The sequence below is a fragment of the Hyperolius riggenbachi genome, chromosome 8 (genome assembly GCF_040937935.1).
Source record: "Hyperolius riggenbachi isolate aHypRig1 chromosome 8, aHypRig1.pri, whole genome shotgun sequence".
Taxonomy (NCBI): Eukaryota; Metazoa; Chordata; class Amphibia; order Anura; family Hyperoliidae; genus Hyperolius; species Hyperolius riggenbachi.
This window is the reverse complement of record NC_090653.1, coordinates 264,896,757-264,916,803: the sequence shown is the minus strand read 5'-3', so window position 1 is coordinate 264,916,803 and position 20,047 is coordinate 264,896,757. Positions and strand designations below refer to the sequence as shown.

Genomic DNA, 20,047 nt, shown 5'->3' with positions numbered 1-20,047 from the left:
AAAAGTCAGAGATGCTTCAAAATGGGAAAATTCACTTTTGGCACCATAGTTTGTAAACGCTATAACTTTTACCCAAACCAATAAATATACACTGAATGGATTTTTTTTTTATCAAAGACATGTACATTTGGACGAAAATGTATACAGAAATTTTACTTTATTTGAAAAACGTCAGCACAGAAATTAAATTTTTTTTTTTTTTTACAAAATTCATGTCTTTTTTGATGAATATAATAAAAACGAAAACTCGCAGCAGCAATCAAATAGCACCAAAAGAAAGCTGTATTAGTGACCAGAAAAGGAGGTAAAATTCATTTAGGTGGTAGCTAGTGTTGGGCGAACATCTAGATGTTCGGGTTCGGGCCGAACAGGCCGAACATGGCCGCGATGTTCGGGTGTTCGACCCGAACTTCGAACATAATGGAAGTCAATGGGGACCCGAACTTTCGTGCTTTGTAAAGCTTCCTTACATGCTACATACCCCAAATTAGCAGGGTATGTGCACCTTGGGAGTGGGTACAAGAGGAAAAAAAATATTTGAAAAAGAGCTTATAGTTTTTGAGAAAATTGATTGTAAAGTTTCAAAGGAAAAACTGTCTTTTAAATGTGGAAAATGTCATGTTTCTTTGCACAGGTAACATGCTTTTTGTCGCCATGCAGTCATAAATGTAATACAGAGAGGAGGTTCCAGGAAAAGGGACCGGTAACGGTAACCCAGCAGCAGCAGCACACGTGATGGAACAGGAGCAGGCGCAGGAGGAGAAGGCCATGCTTTTTGAGACACAACAACCCAGGCCTTGCATGAGGACAAGAAGCGTGCGGATAGCATGCTTTTTACCGCCATGCAGTCATAAATGTAATAAAGATAAGAGGTTCAATAAACAGGGACCGGGCGTCAACGCTAACCCAGCAGCAGCAGACGTGATGGCGCAGGAGGAGAAGGCCACGCTTTCAGGTGCAACTCAGGCCTTGCATGAGGACAAAAAAATGTGTGCGCAAAGCAATGCAATGAGTAGTTTTCAGGACACAATGGGCTATTCGGAGGAGCTATTCCCACCCCCACAATCTTCTACCTGTGAAAGGTCAATGGAACAGCCACAAATGTTGTGCCCGGATTCACAACCTTTTTCTGTGGAAAATGCACCTCGCACTGAAATGCAAGGCGAGGCCGAGGATGAACATGACGTCAACAACTCAACATGACGCAAAATGGGGGCGGAACAGAAAGCTGCTTTCAATGTTTTGAAGGCCTTAATTGCCTCCGGTGGCCAGTTAGATGCATCATTCATCACACCCAAATCCCAGAGCAATGTGTGCAGGAATTTGAATCGCAGGAGGTGTACCGAGATCATCTGGACAAGTGACCAAGTGACAAAGTGACCAGTGACAAAATGACAAAGTGACAAAGTGAGAAGTGACAAAGTGACAAGTGACAAAATACAAAGTGAGAAGTGACAAGTGACAAAGTGAGAAGTGACAAAATGACAAAGTGACCAGTGACAAAGTGACCAGTGACAAAGTGACAACTGAGAGGTTGTTCTGGGGAGCTCCACTGCACTCAGTCGCATATGAGGAGAGGTCTCGTCGGGACTGCTGATCCTCCCCAGCTTGCTCAAAGCCTTGAGGGTTCCTGAAGATCCTCTGCTTGGAGTTCGCCGGGGTTCAGCTTGGTGTCGGGGTCGGCGGCGTCCTCCTCACTCCAACGTGGCAGATCTTCTGTTGAAGGAAAAAAAAAAAAACATTGTTAAAAGTCCAGTACCGCTTCTGAAGGACTCACCAAGAGATGCAGGAGCGCTTCAATCTAGCGCACCATCGCTCGCTGGGTGATGTCCCTGCCTACGCGCTGGAATTCTACGCTGCACATGCTAGCACGCTTTTGCGCAGTGCCGAGGCGCATTCCAGCAGCTAGTAGCTACCAAGCTTCTGTGGATCTGATTGGGCCACCATGTTGGATCTCTGCCAAGTCCTCCAAAATTTTGAGCAATCCACGTTGCGTGACTGAGCAGTGACAACTCTACAGTCAGCATTACAATACCACTGCTGTGTTTACTGAAGAAATCAATGTTGAAGATGGAAACCGCTGGCATGATGCAAGTGGGGGATTCTGAAGATGAAAACGATCAGCGTGATGATACCAACATCAGGCAACCTGCCTCAGGAAACGCTGGTCCCAGCTATGACAAAGAACAGGACGAGGAACAGCTGGAGTTGGAGCAGGAATTGGATGCCCCCACTGCCGAGGGACAGAGCGGTGCACGTTGGACTTCCACAATTTAGCGGGAAAGGACAGCAGAAGAGGAAGAAAGTGATGCTGGTGACGAATATGGTGCATCACAACAATCACAACGCTTACAAGAACATGAAGATAGAGGAGTCTGGCAGGACTCTCTGGCACACATGGCTCAATTCATGCTAGACTGCATTGAACGCGGCCCGCGCATTATTCACTATTCATTATTATTCATTATTCTGGAATCTGGACAACACCAATTACTGGGTTTATACCCAGTTTATACAAACACAATGTTAAAAAACTGATTGAAGAAAGTGTCAGACAGGTCAAAAATGGAACAATTCCAGCAGGCCCTTGAGGATGGAGACTTTAGAGAGGAGATTGACATCCTCCTCCTTCTCTAGCCAGTTGTACGCCGACAGACTGACTTCAGCAAACCCAGGAGGGCAGCAAAGAACACAAGCTGCTGCTAGTGCCCAAAAGGGAATGGTATTGGCAGTGTCCTTGGAGTGGGAACATTTTCTGACACCCATGCAGCAGCCCACAGAACAGCAATCGGGCAGTTCCACGTCCTCCAACACCAATCGCCTAGAGAAGATGGTCAAGGTCCAGGACTACATGTCAGATGGCGTAGCTGTGTTGAACAATCCATCTGCAGACAGACGGTGAGTGTGACAGGCAGCACAGAAGGACCATGGCAACTCACTCATAGTACCACAGTTTGATAGTGCTGCCCAAAAAATTATATGGATCCGTGGACCCGGGCACTGCAGGCAGTACTGGGAAGTGGGAACGCAGATTTTAGTACCTAAACACACGATACAACATGTTTTCCGGGGTCGGACTCTGAGGCACATACAGATGGTCCCGATCATCATCCTCATCATACAACTCTTCTCCTGAGTCTGACCCACCCACCACCTCTGCCACCCCAACATCCCCAGACACAGACCCCTCATCGTCCTCAACATTAACTTGGGATGCTGGCCTGAGCCCGACCTCCTCCTCCACATCAGGCCCCATCATCTCCTCAATGGCAGCCCTCATTAATCGTTCTGGCGACGGACCGATGGACACAACATTCTCCTCCGGAGAGGGCTGCTGCTGACCACTGGCTGCTGTAGTGGATGTTATAGCTTGCGTGGGGCGTTGGCTGTTGCTGTTGTTGGGAGTGCTGCTCACAGCGGAGGTCTCTGAGGAACTCATGGTGAGCTCATATAGTGGTTGGCGGTGAGTGGAGTATTACTGATCCCAGCAATATACACACTGACTGGCAGAGTACGCAATGCTATATAGTCTGGCTGAGCGGTGTACACAGAGTGGCAGTACACACAATGCTATATAGTCTGGCTGAGCCGTGTACACAGAGTGGCAGTACACACAATGCTATATAGTCTGGCTGAGCGGTGTACACAGAGTGGCAGTACACACAATGCTATATAGTCTGGCTGAGCCGTGTACACAGAGTGGCAGTAAACACAATGCTATATATAGCGTGGCTGAGCGAGGTACACAGTGGCAGTACACACAATGCTATATAGTCAGGCTAAGCCGTGTACACAGAGTGTCAGAAAACACAATGCTATATATAGCGTGGCTGAGCGAGGTGCACAGTGGCAGTACACACAATGCTATATAGCCAGGCTAAGCCGTGTACACAGAGTGTCAGAAAACACAATGCTATATATAGCGTGGCTGAGCGAGGTGCACAGTGGCAGTACACACAATGCTATATTAGTCAGGCTAAGCCGTGTACACAGAGTGTCAGAAAACACAATGCTATATATAGCGTGGCTGAGCGAGGTGCACAGTGGCAGTACACACAATGCTATATTAGTCAGGCTAAGCCGTGTACACAGAGTGTCAGAAAACACAATGCTATATATAGCGTGGCTGAGCGAGGTACACAGTGGCAGTAAACAATGCTATATATAGTGTGGCTGAGCGAGCGGTGTACTACTGTTCCCAGCAGCGACACACAATGACTGGGGGGGACCCTGGCTAGCGTGGCTGGAGAGCGAACTACCCTGCCTGCCTACCCAAAGCTAAACCCACAGACAAATGGAGGAGATATGACGTGGTTCGGGTATTTATTTACCCGAACCACGTGACCGTTCGGCCAATCAGAGCGCGTTCGGGCCCGAACCACGTGACCCGTTCGGCCAATCACAGCGCTAGCCGAACGTTCGGGGAACGTTCGGCCATGCGCTCTTAGTTCGGCACGGTTTGGCCGAGCACCGTCAGGTGTTCGGCCGAACTCGAACATCACCCGAACAGGGTGATGTTCTGCAGAACCCGAACAGTGGCGAACACTGTTCGCCCAACACTAGTGGTAGCCTGGTAGGTTGTATGACCGAGCAATAAACCGTGAAAGCTGCAGAGGTCTGAATGGAGAAAAAAGCTCTGGTCCTTAAAGAGACACTGAAGCGAAAAAAAATGATGATATTATGATTTGTATGTGTAGTACAGCTAAGAAAAAAAATATTAAGATCAGATACATCAGTCTAATTGTTTCCAGTACAGGAAGAGTTGAGAAACTCCAGTTGTTATCTCTATGCAAAACAAAAAAGCTATTAAGCTCTCCGACTAACTTACGTGGAGAGGGCTGTTATATGACTTTTATTATCTCAACTGTAATTGAACTGTTTACTTTTCCTCTGCTAGAGGAGATGTCATTACTTCACAGACTGCTCTGAAAGACTTATTTTGAATGGTGAGTGTTGTGTAATCTGCACATATTATAGAATGATGCAATGTTAGAAAAAACACTATATACCTGAAAATAAAAATATGAGAATATTTTCTTTGCTGCTAATCTTCTAGTAATTATTCATAGTACACAACCAATTCATTATATCATATATTTTTTTTTTCGCTTCAGTGTCTCTTTAAGGGGCGAAAAGACTGTCCTCAAGTGTGCCCGCGCCATCCTTCCCCGCCGCCATCACCGTTAAATTATTCGTCTAACTAGACGAATACAACTGCTGCTGCGTGTGCCCTAGCTCCCGCTTGTGTCTCCAGGAGCTTACAGCGCAGGCGCAGTATCATACTGCACCTGTGTAGTAAGCTATCAGAGACACAAGCAGGAGCTAGGGCACGCGCAGCAGCAGTTGTATTCGTCTAGTTAGTTAGAACCCCTTTAAATCCTACATAGCATCATTGATGGGTACAGTGGGGGAACTTTGAAGCTGAATAGCCTCATTATTATTAGCACTACTACTGCAGTGTATGATCTGGCATTATACTACCTGTATTGTATTGTGTATCTTATTGCTTTTTATTACCTGTATTGTTGTATCTATTGTCTATTACCTGTATTGCGCCGTCGGTCACCCGTTATCATTGTGTGTAATCTTATGTATTGTATTAAGCTGCGTAATATGTTGGCGCTATATAAATCCAATAAATAATAATAATACAGTGACTGTCTTGGATACAATCTGCTATGTGGACTGATAATATATGCTCTATAGATATGTGACATTTGTTATGGGCAATTCATTTTTATCACTAGTTTTCCCAGGACTGTAATGATTATTGCACTATCCAGCGGCATTGAAAGACGACCTTTTGTCTACAGGTGATACAGATACCGGCAGCTGATCCTTCTTGGTGGGAACAGTCAGGCAGGTTAGAAAGTCTATTCCCAGTCAGAAGTGATTCCGGGTGTGAGACACAGGACTGGCAGCATCCACCTTCCATAAAGAGTAATAAATAGCAGCTGCTAAATTTCTGTGATCACAGCTCAACTTTAAAGAATTAAGACATTTTTTAAGGGTGCCCATACATTACTCAATATTGTGGCCCGATCGATTATCCATTTCAATAATTTTATTGAATTGGAAGACGATCGACATGGTCGCCTGATCGACTTTCTGGCTAAAATTGGTCAAATGGATGGATGGGGAATGGCTAAAAAAATATGTTGGCCCCGCGTGTCCTGAAGAGGCGTGTTGTACACGCCAAACAGCTGTAAACCAGGGGCAATATTTGTACCTGTACATTGTGGTTAAATAAAGAACTTTTATATGGAGAGTGCCAGAGTCATCTTCTCTTTTGTTCAGGGTTAAAAAAATATAGGTGGCAAGGGCTTGATAGGGTGCACAGCGACAGACACCCAACCTCCCCCCCTCCCCCCGCGCTGGAGTCCTCCCAAGTGTAAAATGTCTCCCCATGACTATGCTCAGTGTTTTAAAGTCTCACCTCTCCACCGTTGTGATTCCCGGACTCCTACGGTGTTCACAATCAACACGAGTGCCTGTCTGTCCCACGTGACACTGGCGCAGGTGTGATGTCCAAACATGTGCCAAGTCACGTGGTACAGGCCCTCTCTGTTACGTCGAACACCGGAGGAGGTCAGGAGGTGTGATGGCGGAGAGGTGAGAGTTTAAAACACTAGAGGAGGACACACTTTACACTTGAGGGGACAGCATGCCGCAGCAGTAGCTGGCAGCTGAATTCCGTCTTACCTCAGAGCCCACGGCAGTCTAAAGGGGGAATAGTAACTAGTGATGCCGGGGGAGACATTTTTCAGCTTTGCCCTGTGCCCAAATTTACCAGTGCCTTAATTACATGTACAAAGTGACAAAGCTGTCCCCTTGAGTGGCCCACAATGTGATCCCCTCTCATAGGCTGATGAGGAAAAAAAGTGTCAAAAAACGCCCAACGCAACTGCGATCGGAACGTAAAGCTTTTCAGCAGATGGAAGCATGAACCCACTTTTGAAGCAGAAACAGTGGCAGAAGCGCCTGACCTGGGCTACAGAGAAGCAGCAATGGATTGTTGCTCAGTGGTCCAAAGTACTTTTTTTCGGATGAAAGCAACTTTTACATGTCTTTCGGAAATCAAGGTGCCAGAGTCTGGAGGAAGACTGGGGAGAGGGAAATGCCAAAATGCCTGAAGTCCAGTGTCAAGTACCCACAGTCAGTGATGGTCTGGGGTGCCATGTCAGCTGCTGGTGTTGGTCCACTGTGTTTTATCAAGGGAAGGGTCAATGCAGCTAGCTATCAGGAGATTTTGGAGTACTTCATGCTTTCATCTGCTGAAAAGCTTTATGGAGATGAAGATTTCATTTTTCAGCACGACCTGGCACCTGCTCACAGTGCCAAAACCACTGCTAAATGGTTTACTGACCATGGTATTACTGTGCTCAATTGGCCTGCCAACTCTCCTGACCTGAACCCCATAGAGAATCTGTGGGATATTGTGAAGAGAACGTTGAGAGACGCAAGACCCAACACTCTGGATGAGCTTAAGGCCGCTATCGAAGCATCCTGGGCCTCCATAACACCTGAGCAGTGCCACAGGCTGATTGCCTCCACGCCACGCCGCATTGAAGCAGTCATTTCTGCAAAAGGATTCCCGACCAAGTATTGAGTGCATAACTGAACATAATTATTTGAAGGTTGACTTTATTTGTTTTAAAAACACTTTTCTTGTATTGGTCGGATGAAATATGCTAATTTTTTGAGATAAGAAATTTGGGTTTTCATGAGCTGTATACCAAAATCATCAATATTAAAACAATAAAAGGCTTGAACTACTTCAGTTGTGTGTAATGAATCTAAAATATATGAAAGTCTAATGTTTATCAGTACATTACAGAAAATAATGAACTTTATCACAATATACTAATTTTTTGAGAAGATCCTGTGTGTGCAAACAGAGACAAATAAGACATACGTTTTTTCCACAGTAAAATGAGCCATGAATTACTCTTCTCCTATGTTGCTGTCACTTACAGTAGGTAGTAGAAATCTGACAGAAGTGACAGGTTTTGGACTAGTCCATCTCTTCACAGGGGATTCTCAGCAAGGCTTTTATACTTTATAAAGATATTCCCTAAAAAGGATTTAAACAATGATGCTGTCCAGCTTCCCTGCTCGCTACACAGTTTTTTGGCAGTTGGACAGAGCAACTGTCATTCACTAAGTGCTTTTGAAAATAAATAAATCCCTAAAAATCCCCCATGAAGAGATGGACTAGTCCAGAACCTGTCACTTCTGCCAGATTTCTACTACCTACTGTAAGTGACAGCAAAATAGGAGAAAAGTCATTTATGGCTCATTTTACTTTGGAAAAAACGTACTTCTTATTTGTTTATGTTTGCACACATGTTAAATTTTACATTTTTTTGCCATAGTGCCCCTTTAAAGGCAGAAGATCAGTAGGACAGCCAGGCAATGTGCATTGTTTAAAAGTAAATAAACATGTCTTTCTCTATATCCCCCTCACCTTGGGTTCCCTTTAAAATATACAAACACAGCTGCTAAAGGCTCTTTTTAAGATACTGACATTTATATTTATTTTCCAATTTTGCTTGTTTTAAATTTTACCTTAAAAAGATAATTACATGATTTAAACATTTGTATACATACATTTTGTTAAAAACATATTCAGTATTAAATTATGTAATTTTCTGACATACATATTTTTTATTGTACCTTAAATAAGTAAACTATATACATTTTTTAAAGCATTTCTAGGATGTGACAATTTCAGCCTTAATCCACCTAAGCACCTCACATATCCTATATATTTGGAAATGTTACTGAATTTACTATAAAGGGTATACATCTGACTGTTCAGCATTATCAGAAATATTATTGGCAGTTTTGTTGCCTGTTCCATCTGCAAACATCAAGATTTGGATGGTATGTTTAGGGCCAGTTTACACTAGGGGCCTGTTACACTACCTAGCGCATACATGTCAATATCTGACCCACGGGCCAAATCTGGCCCTCAGAGCCATTAAAGTTGGCCCTCAAAGGTTTCCCCACTCTATACCACCAGGGAAGCTAGATTGGAGGTGAAGCCATAGAACACCAGGGAAGCCATATGGGGGAGGGAGGGGGAAAGCACTAAACACTAGGTAACTGTATAGGGAGGGTGGGGGCCTCTAGACAACAGGGAACAGAATAGGGGAGGGTGGGGGCCTCTTGATACCAGGGATTGTATAGGGGAGGGAGGACCACTAGACACCAGGGAACTGTATACGTTTGCAGGTGGGACATTAGACACCTGGGAACAGTATAGGGGAGGGAGGTGGCCAGTAGGCATTGAGATTGGTCTACAACTAGGTCCCAGATGTACTATTTCTGCCCACTTTGTATTTGAGTTTGACACCCCTGACCTAGCGATAATATTGCCATGCAGAGACACCGCATTGCAATATTACCAGTACTACCACAGCAGTGTATCGCGAGTTACGCTAGTAGCGCAACCTAGGGTACTCCAGCTACACGTGACTATGCTTGCAGTACTCGAGTACCGCAGGTCGTGCTAACAGTGTAACTTAAGGTACACTGCTGTGGAACAACTGCTGTGCAAAGTCTCTGCATATTCCCAGAGTGGATAGCACTGCACCCCATGTTTTCCTGTGCATAAGCATGAACCAATGTATACATCTTTTCCATCGTGTGCGTGTGTGCAAAGAAAAATCTTCATTCTATTTGGCCTTAGAGGCTAAATACTCTTTTGTGTTCATTGAAGGTTTCAGAAGGATTATATAACATTTTGGAGCAAATATACAGCTCAAGAGTCCAAAACTAGAGAGCAAAATGGCAAAAATTTCTACAGCAACAATATACTTGCCCTTCGTGCTGAGATAAGCTGGTATAAAAGTGGACCAAACACTAAGGAAGGTCAGCATACTGAACGTAATGTATTTAGCCTCGTTAAAACTGTCCGGCAAATTCCTAGCCAGGAAAGCCACAAAAAAGCTTATAGAAGCCAAGACCCCTAAGTAGCCAATGGTGCAGTAGAACATGACAACCAAACCCTCATTGCATTCTAATAGGATGGTTCCAACCAAGATGTGGAAATCACGTTCCAAAAAGGGTGGAAAGCTAAACAGCCACACTAAGATAATGACCAGCTGTATGGAGTTGGCAATAGCAATAATAAGGATGGCTGTCTTAAAGCTAAGCCACACTCTCAAATTGCTTCCTGGTTTGGTGGCTTTAAAAGCAAGAACAACTATTATGGTTTTGGCCAAGATGCAAGATATGCAAAAAGAAAATGTTCCTGCAAAAAGTAATTGCCTGATGGCGCAAGTCAGTGTAGTGGGTCTACCAATGAACATCAAGGAACAGAGGAAGCACAATTTTAGGGACAGGAGGAGAAGGTAGCTCAGGCTCCGGTTGTTGGCTTTCACCACCACGGTGTCACGGAACTTTAAGAAGGTACAAAGGACCATCACGGTGATGACAAAGAATGAGATAGAGAAGGAGATGATCACCAGACCAAGAGGTTCCTCATAGGTAAGGAACTCAATGACTTTAGGGATGCATCTGGTCCTTCTGTTGTTGGGCCATTGATCTTCTGGACACAAGAAACAAGCAATAGAATCTGTAGAAGAGCATGAGTATTACTTGACTAATTAAGGTAATTATGTCAGAAAACATGACATTATATATTCTATGTTCATATTTTTGAGTGGTATCATTTTCTGTGATTAAAATCCTCCTTTTGAAAAAGTGGATTAAACTCCATGATACTAGTGTGGGTTGTAGGCTAACCCAACCGTACCTGGACTGATGTCCATACGTATACCTGTCTAAAGGCCCGGTACTGGATCCTGACTTATACCTGTCTACAGGCCAGTTTCTATGGGCGAGTGAGATGAGGCATTGCCTGGGGCACAGCTGCGTAAGGGAGCGCACCAGCGGCCGCATGCAGAGCGGGTAGTCATGATCATCATGTTGCCGGGATCCACACGCTGCATGTACTTTCTTCCCAATCCTGTGTTCCATCCCATAGTAACAGCACCCCCTAGGGGACGCTGTTACTATGAGATGGTACGCAAGAGACCAGGAAGTAAGTACAAGTGGTGCGAGGATCCTGGCAACGTATCGTGATTACCTGCTCTACATGCACCCCCCCCCCACCTGGCTACCTATACATGGCTATCTATACTGGGGGCACCTATATCTGACTACCTATACTGGGGCCACTTATACCTGGCTACGTATACTGGGGGCACCTATGCCTGGCTAGCAATACTGGGGACACCTATACAAAGGCTACCTATACTGGGGGCACCTATACCTGGCTGCATATACTGGTGGCACATATAGGTTCGCTACCTATACTAGAGGCACATCTGGCCACCAATCCTAGGGAAGAGGCTTATACTTATGGGGCATCTGGCTACCGATACTGGGGTGGGAGTGGCTACATCTGCCTACATAGTACAGGGGGCCAGCTCATTCTGCAAAATACTGCATGGCAAATAAAGATGATAAACCTATTGGGTAGGGGGTGCACAATTGTTACACCCTCGACCTGTGAACATTTTAGTCTAGAAACTGCCTTGTCTGTCTATTTCCACTATTCACTTTCTATCCAATAGGCTGCTCCATTAGTACTGCATCTACCTCAGTGTGTATTTGGCTCATTCATTTTTGCACAATTTTTTTATAGAATATATTTGCACAATATTGCACCTTATTTGTATGCATTTTTTCCCATTTTTTTAAGCATTACCACTTTACTGCACATGATTTATTGTTAGAACTTTATACTCTATACTGAACCTGGGTTCAAATCATCTGGTCTGTTGCAATCATGTCTACGGAAGTGTTTAGCTTGTCAACTGGAAAACCAGCCAGCAACAGAGTCTGGTGCTTTAAAGGCTCGTACACACGCTCAACAAAACTGCCTGATTGCCGTCCGACTTAAAGAGAACCCGAGGTGGGTTTGAAGAATGTTATCTGCATACAGAGGCTGGATCTGCCTATACAGCCCAGCCTCTGTTGCTATCCCAAACCCCCCTAAGGTCCCCCTGCACTCTGCAATCCCTCATAAATCACAGCCACGCTGCTGACAAACAGCTTGTCAGAGCTGGCTGTGTTTATCTCTATAGTGTCAGTCTGCTGCTCTCCCCGCCTCCTGCAGAACTCCAGTCCCCCGCCTGCATCCTTTCCCTCCCTGCTGATTGGAGGGAAGGGACGGGGGCAGGGACCGGAGCTATGCAGGAGGCGGAGGAGCAGCTGAGACTGACACTACAGATGTAAACACAGCCTCACAGCACGGCTGTGATTTATGAGGGATTGCAGAGTGCAGGGGGACCTTAGGGGGGTTTGGGATAGCAACAGAGGCTGGGCTGTATAGGCAGATCCAGCCTCTGTATGCAGATAACATTCTTTAAACACACCTCGGGTTGTCTTTAAGTTCGTTTTAGACTGTTGGATGACAATCAGGCGTGTGGATGTGTAAAAACGACTTGACGAGCGACTCATAAGAGGCGTTGCGTCTGATCCAACTGTCGGATCTACGTTGGCCTTCGGCTGTCTGATATTGTGCAGTGGATGTGTGTGTACAAGACGTTTGAACAACTGTTAAACAACTTGTACTTATTTTCAATGTGTAGTCCGTCATTCCGCTATTGTACGCAATATGTAAATCAGTTGGTCGTTTATCCTTCTGGACGTGTGGACATACAGGTTGTGCAGTACGTCAGGTCATTTGTGCGGTCGTGTGCATGTTGTGCACAAGTTGGACGTGTGTACTTAGCTTTAGTGATATTTCATCTATCTAGTACAGGCCAGGGGGAGGGGCTTACTGAAAGTCTTGCTAGTAATTGTTTATTTTAATTGTGGAAATCAATTTTTAAAAAACAAAACAATTACAAAAAAAACAGGAAATGTGCCTCAGAGCAGCACTGAAAAATTGCAGAAAGGGCAAATAAAAAAATCTAGTAATTTATTTTGTAATTCTAAATGTATTACCTGCCCACAAGTTGGAGAACCATCCATGACCAGATAGAACATTAGTAATTAATTGTGAAGCGTGCAGAGACTAATTGTTAAAAAGGAAAATCTTGTTCATTTAGCTCTGAATGAAATGTAGGTCCTATCTCGTCTTACTAGCCTGAAGTATTAAATAAAGTTGTTATCCTCACTTGTTTGGTTGGAGATCATTCCATCTGGACAGAGTATACAGTCAAAGCAGCAAACCGGTTGACCTCTCTGCGGTGCCTTCCAGTAACCAGGTAGACAGCTCTTGCTACAGACCGAGGATGGAACCTTCAACATTAAATGAACAGGCAAGACTATGTTTAAAGAATGTGACCATTTGTGTTGCATATTTTTTCTTTATGATCCGGAATCGTTCACAAAACACAGGACACTTTTCAGTAGGCAACTATTTGGATGCCTTGAGGTTAAACTCACCTTCCCCTGTCCTCCAGGCCAGAAGATGGCGCTCTCATTAATGAAGAGTTTCTCGCTGGCATTGACACTGACTTTGAAAATCCCTGCTGTCACATATTCTCCTGTGTCCCCCTTAACATGCCAGTTCAAGATATCAAAGTACCCGTTGATGTCACCACTGGCAGTGAATGATACTACTTCTCCAGCAGTGTTTACAAACTTGACTCTCTTCAGGTAGTAAAGGACCTATGGAAAAATAAATGAGAATTTTTTTTGCATTGCATTGAACTCTACTTGATCATGAAAAATGAACTTGTATAATGAGACTACTTATTGAACTTGGCAATAAAGGAAAGCTATTAATCAATTTAACAGCAGCATGGGAGGCATTTGTAAAGAATTGAAATTTCCACTGTTAAATTGTCATGAAAGTTATATCAGTGGGGCACAGATGTTTGCTCTGTTTATTTTCTTTTCTGTCTCTTCCAGTTCTAGATCTTCTTCTCTCCAGCTCTTCTAGTTCTAACTAGGATTAAGCTAAAATTTTTGCCAAAATAATTTTTGTATGGAAACTTGCATTTTCGCCTGACGAAAATTTTTGGTAAAATATAATGAAATTTTTGCAATATCCCACCCTGATGAACTGTCTCTGTGGCAATGGATGTCTTAGTTGCTTGGTGGTGTCCAGTCATTAACAGTGGTTATTCCAATCAGAGGAGCTTATTTACAAGAAGGGGGTGGGAATACTGGAATACTGGTCCGTCTAGACCATACGTGTCAAACTCCGGCCTGCGGGCCAAATCTGGCCCTCAGAGCCATTCAATTTGGCCCTCAAGTAGTTTCCCAACTTTGCATTATATTTGACCCATTGTAGACCACCAGGGAAGCTATAGTGGAGGTGAAGCCCTAGATCAACAGGAAAGCACTATGAAAGAGGTAGGGGGAAAGCACTAAACATGAAGGAACTGTATAGGGGTTGGAGGAGAGCCATTAGAAACCTGGTAACTTTATAAGGGAGGAAGGTAGACATTAAGATTGGCCTGCGACTAGGTCTCAGTGTACAATTTCGGCCCACTTTGTATATGAGTTTGACACCCCTGGTCTAGACTGAGGTTTTAACATCATGATTTATTAACCACTTGAGGACCCAGCCTTTACCCCCCCACCCCCTTAAGGACCAGCGCTGTTTTTTGTGATATGTGCTGGGTGGGCTCTGCAGCCCCCAGCACAGATCAGTTTGCATGCTGAGCGATCAGATCGCCCCACCTTTTTTCCCCCCTATGGGGATGATGTGCAGGGGGGGTCTGATTGCTCCTGCCAGCTGGCATGTTGCGGGGGGGGGGGCCTCAAAGCCCCCCTCCGCGGCGAAATCCCCCCCCTCCTACCTGTCCCCCCTGGTGATCGGGGCTGCACAGGACGCTATCCGTCCTGTGCAGCCTGTGACAGGATGTCCTCTGTCACATGGCGGCGATCCCCGGCCGCTGATTGGCCGGGGATCGCCGAGCTGCCTTACGGCGCTGCTGCGCAGCAGCGCCGTTCAATGTAAACAAAGGAGACAAAGGAGACAAACAAAATCCTCCTGCGTTTACATTTAGTCTGCGAGCCGCGATCAGCGGCTCGCAGGCTATTCGCGGAGACCCACTCCGTGATCTTACAGGAAACGCCCGCTCGCGCGAGCGCCCTTTCCTGATTAATTAGGGAGGCACCTGGCGACGCAGATGTGCGTCGCTGGTCCTCCAGCTACCACTTTGCCGCGGCACGGTATGAGTGTGCGGTCGGCAAGTGGTTAAACACACAAAGTAATATAAGCAATATGTAGGATATTATGCAAGTATCCTCATATTTCACAATCGCTAGTAATTATCAGCATACGTACCTGCCAGGGCTTTATGTTTTGCTTATCTGCACAAAGTTTTCTTTGTTTTTCTTCTCCTCCAGGTGTGCAGGACAGCAGGTTGTGGAGAGCGTGCACAACAGCGTAGATGGCATTGTGGGCCATGTAGACAGCTTGCAATGTTGGGTCGTTAACTTCTGTGATGTCATCAGTGACAAGCTTTTCCGAACCTGTGCACACCTGACTACCACCTTCTGAAATTGATATACTGTTATTAGCATTATTAATAGGCTGCTTGCAGTTAAACATGCGTTCCCAGAATTTCCAGAAAGACAACATCCTGGGATAGGTGGAAGGAAGAAGAGTTCGGAGGAAGTAAGAGAAATTTGGAGGAACTTTTTTAGTCCTCGCAATCCCTATGGTGCCATTCATGATCTTCCAAAGTTGTTTATATTGGGTCACAGGAGATGTGTACCAAGATTCTATACCAATCCATACTTTTCCCGAGAGATTCTCCTGTAGAACTTCTGCAAATAACATAGAGATGGCTGGAGAAGAGCAGTAGAGGATTACCACCTTGGCTGTTGACTTATACACATTTGCTACTAATGTCGACATACTTTTATCACCAGGACCAAACTGAGAGATGGTTTCAAAGAATGAAATACAAATTCCATTTGTGATGGCCTCTCTTTTGAGGGCTATAGCCTCTTGGAGCATGTAGTCGTATGAGGACACAATTAGTCCTATCCAGGTCCATCCAAATTTTTTGCAAAGCTCGATCAAACCTTGCGGTTGGCTTCCAGAGCTGATCATTGTTCTTAAAAATGATGGGAACTCAGCTTTGTTGCTCAGAGATGGGTGTACAGCTATATAACTGACCTGAGGAGACATATAATAGCAAAGTTATCTCTTTCTTTTCAAAGGAAGTCTGCTTTGGAAGGAATGCAAAAGGTGCTATTGCCAGGCCCGGATTTACATCACAGGAGCCTATAGGCACAGATGTCCTGGCACCCTAGACCTTGCCCTTTATTAACCTACAAACCCCCACCAAACTGCACTTCAAGTATGCTGGCTAGCCCAGCTGTCACTTCTCCCTTACTTCCCTTGCCCATCATAGGTAGCTACAGGTGCCCCTTAGTATTAGGTATCCAAAGGTACTCTCAATATTAAACAGCCAGTGGTGCCCCCGACTGGAGGGAGATCTCATCAGAGGAATGCAGAAATAACCTCTCATTTACGCTCTGCTCAGGACTCTGCATAGGGAAGAAGGGAGGGAGGCGCTCTGGGGGGAGGGAGCCACCTTTCCATCATCAGGCGCCTGTAGGCACATGCCTACAGTGCCTTATGGTAAATCCGGTCCTGGCCATGGCTGATGCCCTTGAAAATGGTATTTATAGAAAACCTGTGAGATTTGCTGCCACCTATTTTGGATACTTACCTCGAGAGAGGCTTCCCATATCCTGCTCCCCGGGCTGATCCAGTGATGAGACCCCTGAAGAGCGGCCGCACTAGGCATGCGCAGGAGCATGGACAGGCTTTGGGAAAAAGCTGAGCCCGAGTGGGTCCGTGCTAATGCACATGCTCAAGCCATTGACAATCGTGTTTTCGGGGATCCCAGCATTGGAACAGCCTGGTGGAGAAGGGACTGCTCCAGAGGTGAGTAGCCGGTAGGGGCACTTTTTTCCCTGAAGATACACTTTAAGTTCTGCATGAAAGCTATATGAATATCAATTTAAAGAAAACCCATGACTTGGAAAAAGTAATACATCTGATACTTACCTTGGGAGGGGGAAGCCTTTAGATCTTAATGAGGCTTCCCCCATCTCCCTCCGCCAGTACGATCCAGCGCTGGCTCTCCTGAACAAATGTCAACAATAACACACCAATTGCTGCTGCCTGTAGGCTCACTAGCGGCTTTCTACTTGGGCTCCGGCAGAAATAGCTGAGCACGATTAACAAACACATGGTGTACACATACCGATGCAATGTACTATGCCACGACTTGCGCCATACCCAATGGGCACCGACTTGGAAACCCACCATCCAAAGCAGTTCCGAGCTTCACATGACTCCAATGTTTCATCATTCGAAAGCATCTGAGTCATGTGAAGTGTGATGTGGAATGCAACTCCATGACTCTCTCCACAAGTGATGGTGCTGAACTGCTTTGAATGGCATTATCCGGGTTTCCGAAAAAGGAAACCCAGATTCAAAAAACAAGACTATTCATAATACATTCAAAAAGAAAAGATTTGATTTTCATGTATGGCCAGTGGGCTGATACAAGCCAATCCTTCCTTCCCCTCTAATGGCCAGCTGTGTATCCAGAACTGCAGGCTTATATGTCACACTTGTGTTGGTTCTCTGCATCAGCAGCAAATGTCGGGGCTCTAATTCATTGGACCAGCTTGAGGACTAGTGAAAGCTAAGTCTAATATCAAGGTTAGTGAATTATCACGTTTCATGGTCAGTCTACTTACCTGAGGGATCCTCCATAGCCCCAAGAGTCTTGCAATAACCATTGAGGATGTTGACATATCTCCAATGACTGCTGGAACAAGAGGCCCTGGACCGCAGTGGTAATTTGGGATCGGATTTCTAATACCCGATGTCACCTGGATGGTGGCACGAAGAGAAAACGCTTCAGAGAAACAAGAGTCATACATCTGGAAGCCCAGGGTGATGTTTGGCAGAAGATCTGGATTTTCATTGACTTCTTTGGTAGCAAAGAGTAGAGCCAACATTGACTTATACAGATCTATCCGAAACCTGGTAGAGGAGTTAAAATTGTTTAGTAATTATTGTTTTTGTAATGTGTTCTCATCTACTAAAGGATGTTTCTTCTCAAGCTTGATATAAGAGGGTCATCCAGAAAGTAAAGACAGATTTCAACAATTAAAGGAATAAGTGAAAATAAACTGATGCGATAAACATGTGTGTGTGCAGTGTCAAGCATACAAATCACTAGGCTGTGTTCCTTTTTTTCTTTCTATGCCTGAAAGAGTTAACATTCAGGTATTGTTTGGAAACAGAGGTGCCAGTGAAGTATACAATAAAAGGGGGTGTAGTGGTGGATTTACCTCCCCACAGAAGACTCAACAGATTTGAATCAATTTAAATACAAAATGTTTATTTCTTACTTCAAAAATTGCTGCAATGCGTTTCATGGGTCTACAATGTAGCCTGCTTCTTCAGGAAAAATACAAAAGGAGCCATTTTAAATCTGCCTGCATGTGGATTATGCCTCTGTGTAATCCTCATCCTCGAGGCATAATACTCATCCCAGTGGATTTAAAGATGCTTCTTTTGTATTTTGCCTGAATAAGAAGACTGTAGACCCCTGAAATGTGTTGCAGCAATTTTTGGAGTAAGAAATAAACATTTTGTATTGAAATTGATTTGAATCTGTTGAACTTTCTATGAGGAGGTAAGTCTGAGCAATTTGTGTGAGCATTGCTCGTAGCTGCTGGGTGATGGAAAGTGAGGTTTTTGTGTTGTTGAGCTGTCTTTCAGCACCACAGCACTGCTCCCTTGCTCCCACTTAAAGGGATACTTAAGCTATGGAGAAAAAAAATCAGTTTTACTGACCTGGAGCTTCTACCATCCCCCTGCAGCCATCCCGTGTCCTCGTAGTCACTCATGGCTTCCTGTCCCCCGCCGCCAGCTAATTTAGTTTTTAGCAGACAGGTGTACTGTGCATGCCTGGCCACACGTCTCCTTCACGTTCCCGTCTGCAAAAGCATCCTGCGCAGGTGCAGGGCGCTACTGCAGACTGGAATGCGAAGAAGAAGACACATGGCCAGGCCTGTCGGGCCTGTCAGCAAAACGAAAGTAGCTGGCTGCGGGGGATCGGAGGCTCTGTGAGTGACTGTGTGGGCACGGGACGGATGCAGGGGGCTGGTAGAAGCCTCAGGTGAGTAAAACTGATTTTTTTCTCCTTGGCTTAACTGCTTACTGCACCAGGTGCAGTATAATCACGCCCTGGGAAACTGCATCTGAAGTCCCAGGGCCGCGAAAGTTAGTCAATAGGAGTGGGCGACTACCGTTAGTGGGGACATTAATGAATGGGAATGCAGTTCCCATTTATAAATCTAAGTCCCCGAATCAATGAACACTGGCATCTATTAGATGCCTGCTTCATTGTATCTTCTGGCTGTTACACTGCAATGCTTTATTTGAGATTCACGTCCTCATGTACGCGAATCAGAAATAATGACTGAGGACATCACTAAAATTAACCATTTCCCTCCCACAATCCCCCATAGTAACCAAACAGTTTATATATATATATATATATATATATATATATATATACATAAATAGTTGCCTTAGACACTGAACTTTTTAAATAGGTATGTCAAGGGGGTATATTACTGTAATTTTTTATTTGAGGGCTTATAAATTGTGATGGACGCAAAACTGAAACAATGCATCTTTATTATCAAATAAAATATTGGCGCCATACATTGTACTAGGGAAAAATTGCAAACATTGCAATAACCGGGACAAATGGGCAAATAAAATGTGTGGGTTTTATAAACTAGAACGTTTTATTTTAACACTATAATAGCCAAAAACTGAGAAATAATTAATTTTTTCAATTTTTTTCTTATTATTTCAATTAAAATGTGTTTAGAATAAAATAATTCTTAGCATAATGTACCTCCCAAAGAAAGCCTAAGTGGTGGCGAAAAAACAAGATATAGATCATCTCGTTGTGATTAAGTTATTGGTGAAAGAATGGGAGGAGCGCTGACAGGTGAAAATTGCTCTGGTCCTAAAGGGGTAAAACCCCTCAGTGGTCAAGTGGTTAAGTGTCTCTTT

General features: G+C 44.7%; 1 protein-coding gene across 2 annotated transcripts in view; it reads right to left on the bottom strand.

The window, feature by feature from the left end:
- Window positions 1-9,549: 9,549 nt before the first annotated feature.
- LOC137528550 (extracellular calcium-sensing receptor-like) overlaps window positions 9,550-20,047 on the bottom strand; it is a 68,886-nt gene continuing 58,388 nt past the window's right edge. For both annotated transcript variants that reach the window (XM_068249882.1, XM_068249881.1), the window contains exons 2-6: window positions 17,704-17,992; window positions 15,263-16,102; window positions 13,408-13,632; window positions 13,137-13,260; window positions 9,550-10,582 (exon numbers count right to left, since the gene is read on the bottom strand). In XM_068249882.1, the coding sequence (XP_068105983.1) occupies window positions 9,681-10,582; window positions 13,137-13,260; window positions 13,408-13,632; window positions 15,263-16,102; window positions 17,704-17,967 (2,355 nt within the window). In that variant the 5' untranslated portion in view covers window positions 17,968-17,992 and the 3' untranslated portion in view covers window positions 9,550-9,680. The remainder of the gene's footprint in view (window positions 10,583-13,136; window positions 13,261-13,407; window positions 13,633-15,262; window positions 16,103-17,703; window positions 17,993-20,047) is intronic.